General features: G+C 52.9%; 2 protein-coding genes across 3 annotated transcripts in view; both read right to left on the bottom strand.

Moving 5' to 3' along the window:
• Nucleotides 1-108: 108 nt before the first annotated feature.
• On the bottom strand, nucleotides 109-1,476 carry Sh3bgrl3 (SH3 domain binding glutamate rich protein like 3). Its single transcript, XM_021644276.2, has 3 exons — nucleotides 1,318-1,476; nucleotides 641-808; nucleotides 109-530 (listed from the first exon to the last, which is right to left on the bottom strand). Exons 1-3 carry the CDS (start codon nucleotides 1,363-1,365, stop codon nucleotides 465-467), a joined length of 282 nt encoding a protein of 93 aa, XP_021499951.1. The 5' UTR covers nucleotides 1,366-1,476; the 3' UTR covers nucleotides 109-464.
• A 1,163-nt stretch (nucleotides 1,477-2,639) lies between these two features.
• The window catches only part of Cep85 (centrosomal protein 85), a 41,543-nt gene continuing 37,884 nt past the window's right edge, over nucleotides 2,640-6,298 (bottom strand). For both annotated transcript variants that reach the window (XM_021643395.2, XM_060379339.1), the window contains exons 13-14: nucleotides 4,881-5,106; nucleotides 2,640-4,269 (exon numbers count right to left, since the gene is read on the bottom strand). In XM_021643395.2, the coding sequence (XP_021499070.1) occupies nucleotides 4,109-4,269; nucleotides 4,881-5,106 (387 nt within the window). In that variant the 3' untranslated portion in view covers nucleotides 2,640-4,108. The remainder of the gene's footprint in view (nucleotides 4,270-4,880; nucleotides 5,107-6,298) is intronic.

Genomic DNA, 6,298 nt, shown 5'->3' with positions numbered 1-6,298 from the left:
TCAAGCATGCTGCACACACACACACATACGTAGAGGCAACCAACCCTTTAGCACAATTCTAGTACCAGCAGAACCACCTGTCTCTGCCAGGACACAAACAGACAGACATTACAAGTGGAATGGGCATTTAATTGTCTCTAGGATGCTTCCAAGAGGGGAATGCGGGGCCTTTGGCAGAGCTCTGGCTGATGGAACCGACAGAAACACCCATCAGGCAGTGCCAGACAGGGAGGTAGCCCCAAGGCCTGGCTAGGGACAGCCAGCATGGTGGCTTTGCTTTAGACAATCTCTGAGACAAGTTGGTAAGGAATGTTGCCTCTAAAGGAAGGAGAGGAGGCTACAGAAAGGGCCCAGGTTTTTAGGGAGAGACTCCAAGGTCAGAAGATTAGGAAGGACAGGGAGTTGGTCACAAGGTCCTTCAAGGTCCCCATGAGGAGCTGGGTCAGGACTATGACCATCCTGACTCAGGCCAGCTTCAGGAACTCCTGCAGTGTGTTCTGTTCCACGGCCTCCACGAAGAGTTCATAGCCCTGAGGAAGGAGGTAGGGACCTGAGTGCAGATGCAGGGGACCCTAATGCTTCGCTCAGGCCTGACCCTGGCTGCAGTACTCCAATGCCTCCCAGACCCCAAACCTCATACCCCACAGTAGGTGTTCCCGTTGACAATCTGGGGTGGGGTAGCCGTTGGGTTGCCCGCCAAGGCTCGCATCTCATCTCGAAGGGCGTTGTCCTGGGAGATGTCCAGCAGCTGGTATTGGATTCTCTTCCCATCTAGGATGCGGGTCACCTCACTCTGCTGGGACTTGATCTAGGGGTGGAGGATTGACAGGGTTGGCAGGCAGGCTGGAGGATCTATGGAGGAGCTCTGGTCCGGTGTGAGCAGCTTTTGTCGCCCTGCCCACTCTGTGGGCAGTTCTGGCCACGAAGGGTTTACGGATGACAGGGGAACTACAGGAGTTTCAGAGAAGACGATCAAGTTCTGGGCAAGACAGGGAAGCTGGACTCCGCCAGAGCAGGCCTACAGGAGAAATACCCTCCTCCTCAGCCTCACGGTGGAAGGAAAGCGGGATTACGGAGGTCGGGGGTGGGATGGGGTGCAAAAGAATGGGTGGCCCCATAACGGGGGGTGAGTGTGGACAGCTCATGCTGGGGATGCTGAGGGATTCCCTGCTGGAGGGGTTTAGGCTGGGCCGCGACCCCGGACCAGACCTGGGAGGCCATACCCGGCACCCCACTGCCTCCATCGTGGGGGCGGCTCCCGGGAGCCGGTCGCGGACGGCCCGCCCGCTCTGGGCGCCACCCCAGGCACACACTTACTTCACGAGAGCCGGTCACCGACGTGCTGTAGACGCGCAGGCCACTCATGCTGCTGGAAGAGGGATACGCACACCAGCCGAGGGACGGTGGGAGCGGCTGTGCCTCGGCGCTTTAGGAGCGGTTTCCTTCCTGCTCCGCCCGCGAGTCACTGCGCTCGGAACCAATGAGCTGCGTAGGCGGGCAAGGCGGGGCCTGCACGGCAACGCCCTGCGCGGGAGGCCCCCTCCCTTCCCCGCTCTGCGGCCTGGAGCAAGGAAGACCCCTGTCCTCTGCAAATGCTTGGCCACCCCATCAGCCCTTCCTGAGCCGGGGCTCACAGCGTGTGGCCGGGGAGGGCCCGAAAGGCAGAAAGAGCTGGGAAGGCAGGCAGAATCACGGCCGGCTCGGCTGAAAGCTTCCCCGAGTCTCCCAGGGTTATGTGAGTCCAGTGCCCAGCGCTGTCCCACCCTCTCCGGGAGGTCTCTTAACAGTGCAGCTCGGCATGGAACTTTGGAAGGTGGGGGTCAGTTTTCAAGTTCTGGGGCCAAGAGCGGGAAGGGGGGGTGAGGGGAACACTGGGGGTCAGTGCAGCCAGGAAGGACACTTCCTCTAAAACACCTACCGCTCTACTCAAACAGGCTCTGACAAGAAAGGGTGGTGGCTGTAAGACCGGGCCACACCCTGCAGGAGCCAGATGGACGAGGTGAGCTGCAGGACAAGACAGCTCACTAGTGTGTGGGGGCAAAGGCTGGTGGCACGACTTGAGAGCCTGGCTCCTGGTGGCCCTTGATAGAGATCCACAGCTGGTTTTGGAGTGATGTTGCAAATGACACTCCTGTAATCCTTTCCCTTGGGGGCAAGAGGCAGACTGATCTCTGAGTTCAAGACCAGCCTGGTCCACAGAGGGAGTCCCAAGACAGCTAGGGACACACAGAGAAACTCTGTCTTGAAAAAAAGAAATCAGCTGATGAGGTGGAAGGGAGTTTACCACCCATCCCAACTTTGGAGCGAGCTGCTAGGTTCAATATAGCCCCTCAGGATTCCAGGGCTACTACACAGGTAATGGTCCAGGAAGATGATCCCGCTGCTCACTGCCTATCTGGTTTCACTTCCTCAAAGCCACAGAAACCCAGAAACTGCTGACTTCTGCGAGGTCTGCTGCACCTTTGGGTGACAGCTGACTGGTGGGGGTGCTCCCTGCAACAGAGTGTGAGCAGAGACCTCATCTATCCACAGGGAAAGCAGAAGTGGGAAGAGATTCAGATACAAAGCGGGATCTGCCTACAGTCACTATAACCTAGTCTAGGGTGGGTAAGGGTGCGGGGAGGCAAGGGAAACAAGCATCTGTTAAATGTTTTATTCTGTAATCAAAATAGGCAATACAAACCAGTCGACATAACAAAGATTCATATAAATAACTTTATAAACTTTACGAAGAAAAATACCCGTGAGCACGGAGGCTGGGCTCCCAATGACATAGGGTGGAAACCAACCAGGAAGTCCTGGTTTTAGAGCGGGAGCCCAGAGGCTGAGGGGTAGCCAGCCAGGTGTGGCTACTCCCAAAGGCAAGCCACTCCATAAATAAAACGCCAACGTGTGAAACACCTGTAACAAGGCCCACTCGGGCCCTGGAGGTCCAGGGGTCTTTAAACAACCCAGAGGCTTAGCAATAGTCCTGTCATGGCTGCCTCTGCACCCCTGAACTACTTTGCTCCTCATACATAGAGGGCCCTTGACTCCAAACTAGACAAGGTTGAGGGTTGGCCCAACAACCAGACAAAACTGAGATGATCCCTAAATCAGGATCCCTAAATCAGAAAAACCAGAAAGCTGAAGGTCAAAGGCCCTAGAGAAACACAAAACACCAGGAAACACTGAACACTTTACCTTAGCACTGACTCATACTAGGTGCTCTGAACTCTCAAGGTCAGGGCAATCAAGGGAAATCCTCCCAATCCCAAACTAGAGGCACAAATCAGAGGGCTAGCTACAGGCCCCAGCCTTGGGAAGGGGTGAGCTTCATGACTTGACAGTTGCCCTGTGGCCTTCTAGGGGAACTTCTGTCCAACCCAAGAACCACAGGGCAACCATAGAGGAGTCTGCACTTAGGTACCCCAATGGGCTACCCAGAAGGCCCAAGCAATGGAGAAAGGCTATGCTGACCACAAGCTGAGGGCTCCAGGGACACAAGGTACCTAAACAGCTTTTCCTGTTAAAGATGGCACAGCTCGCAGGCTGAGGGGCCCTGCTGTAGTCCCCAAGCTAGCAATCCTAGTGGAGACTTTGCTGCGGGGTGGATAACCCTGAGGCCTCTGTGGGAAAAACAGCCCTGAGGAAGCAGGTACCTGAGAAACCCCAGAAAGCCAGCCGAGTTCCCAGAAAGGCTGATACACGGAGCCTGAGAACTCTCAAAAGGTTGCTACTCCTATTTAACCCTTTAGGCTTCTCTTAATAGAGCATCAGCAGGACCAAGGTATGGAGTAGGAATGAACATGGATCCACTCTGGAGGATGGAGAGGGGAGGTGAGCAGCCTGTTTGCTTCTGATGTCAGGTTAGGGCTGGGAACAATTTGTGAGAACTTTATCAGCTAAATCTGCAAAAAGGTTAATTAGTAACTCCACCTTTAAGAGTGAGTTAAGATAACAGGTGAAACATAACCAAATAAGACAAAGCCAGTGTACAGCAAAACTTCTCACAACACTGGTCCCAGATACAGGCTCTCCCCTCAGGGTGCAGCAGCAGAAGGCAGGACTGCCAGGGCAGAAACATTCTGGCAAGGCTAGCAGCAGCCCAGATCCTCCCTGGCACTCCTCACTGTGTGGCACAGTTTTCCCCCATGTCCTGGGCATATCTGTCTGACAGGCTGGTCCTTAAGTCCTCAATGTCACGACGCAGCTGTTGAGCCTCTTCAAGTTTTCTCCTGATCACATCTGGCTTCTGCAAATCTAGCGGAGTCCCTGGGTGCTGGGTGGCTGAGGAGGAGAGTTAGCAAATCAGGTGATTTGAAACTTCACAGAACAGGCAGAATAAACAGCAATTCTGACAGCTTATGATATTGGGGCACATCTTTCCCAGCAGTGGGGACTGAGCCAAGGCTTTGCATATTAACCAAGGACTCTACTACAAGCTACAACCCCAAACTTAGGAGACACAGGTTTCAATCGCTCCTTGCCACCCTGACCAAAGTGGCCACCAGCCAGACTGTTACCATGCTGTCAGAGGTATGAAGGGGCAAGGGAGTAAGACTGCTAGTGGCCAGTGGGTGTGTAGCTGGGAAAGGTAAGAGACCTGAAGACCCAGAGCTGAAAGGTAGGTTGCTATTTTTTTTTTTTAAAAAAAGGACATGACACTTTTAAAGAACAAATTGGGAATAATGTACTGATAATTTGTTGCCTAAGGCCTGCTTTCTGTTTGTCCTCCAAGCAAGCACATTCTAAAGAGCCCTGTTTGTAAAACACTTAATGAACACTTACTTTGACAACTCCCACAAGGCAGTGGCCAGGCCTACGCACCTGGTTCACAATTACCGTAAGAATAGCAAGCTGGGTGAAGAGGGAGAATGAAGGCTCTTTTGGTGACTCACAGTGAATGCCTAGGAGCAGAGAGAGGTTAGGGTTGTGGCCCTGGGCTCTCTGGGTCACAATGCTGCATACAGCTTGCAGATCTTGAAGGCAACTGGCCAGTTCCTGGTGCAGCTCGTATACCAGTTGGGCCATGTCTGGTGAAGGTGAGGGCCCTGGCTGGGCCTGTCGCAAGTGCTCTTGCAGTGTCAGATTCTTCTCAATCAGGTCCTGGTTTTGTACTGAGAGCTAAGCAAACATGATACACTGATTAAGACCCAAGAAAGCCAGAGGATCTGTGTATTTGAATGTATGTATGTGGGCGTGAACGTGTGTGGAGAAGAAACCTAGTCATAAACATTGTCTCTCTTCATTGTTATCCACAGTGAAGGCTTGGTGCCATATTCCCCAAGCCCCCTTCCCTCTACAAAGACTAGCGTGTCCTGTGCATAGGCTGAGCCCAGGCCCTTAGGGACCCAACAATGGAGAGGAACCTATTCCTCAGCAGGATCTGAGTCATCAGCCTTCAGGTTTCGGTCCAGGAACCAGAGAAGACGCATCCACCCCCTCGGAACTCTATCTGAAGCCAGTCCCTCAGCCAACTCTGTTAGCCAGGCTATTAGAGATGGCTTAATGTGAACAGTGAAATCTGAGGAGACAGAGGTTTCAATCTCTCCCTGCCACCCTGACAAAAGTGGCCACCAGCCAGCCTGCTAACATGCTGTCAGAGGAATGAAGAGGGCAAGGGAGATTAAAACTGCTATTGGCCACTGGGTGCCTGGCTGGGAAAAGTAAGAGACCTGAAGGTTCAGAGCTGAAAGGCATCTTGACCCCTGCTACCCCTTTTGAGACAGGGTATCACATAGCCACATAGCCTAGTCTAGCCTCAAACTTCCTACATAGCTGAGGACGAGCTTGAACTTCTGATCCTTCTGTCTCTACTTTCAAAGTGTTATAGCAGTTATAACTATATATTTCTACCCCAGGTTTATAGCTTCATGCACGCAAGGCCAGTGCCCTACCAAGGCAACTAACTACACCTGAACAGGGAGGTGAAATTCTAGCATTCTACATTTCAAGCTCTCGCTGTAGTAGTCAGGCTTTCCTGTACAGAGCAGCTACTCACATGAGGTTGTCTTTGCCTTCTCTCTTCCTGAGAGCTTAACACACCCACACCTCACAGGCAAAACACCATCCATCTCCAGTCTCTGCCCTTCATGTACACGGGACCATGTAACAATGTTAGGCACTTGGCCAGGGAACTCACTGGGTCCTACTGACAATTCTATTCACTATATAAGTACCACTAAGTGTTGATTCATTTTGGGGCTGTGTGTGAGACAGGCTTGCCTTGAAGTCAGTCTCAACTTCCCAAGTGCTAGGATTACATATGCACAGCCACGCCCTAACCATCATCAGCTTGACCTCTCCCCACCCCTAT

The sequence above is a fragment of the Meriones unguiculatus genome, chromosome 3 (assembly GCF_030254825.1).
Source record: "Meriones unguiculatus strain TT.TT164.6M chromosome 3, Bangor_MerUng_6.1, whole genome shotgun sequence".
In the NCBI taxonomy this organism is placed as follows: domain Eukaryota; kingdom Metazoa; phylum Chordata; class Mammalia; order Rodentia; family Muridae; genus Meriones; species Meriones unguiculatus.
The sequence above is the reverse complement of the archived record's forward strand: the minus strand, read 5'-3'. Positions and strand labels throughout refer to the sequence as shown.

Coding starts and splice junctions, on each gene's coding strand:
- Sh3bgrl3 (XM_021644276.2), bottom strand. CDS start 1,365: ATGAGTGGCCTGCGCGTCTACAGCACGTCGGTGACCGGCTCTCGTGAA. Junction 809..1,317: donor CGGTGACCGGCTCTCGTGAA/GTAAGTGTGTGC, acceptor CTCCACCCCTAG/ATCAAGTCCCAGCAGAGTGA. Junction 531..640: donor ACGGGAACACCTACTGTGGG/GTATGAGGTTTG, acceptor CTCCTTCCTCAG/GGCTATGAACTCTTCGTGGA.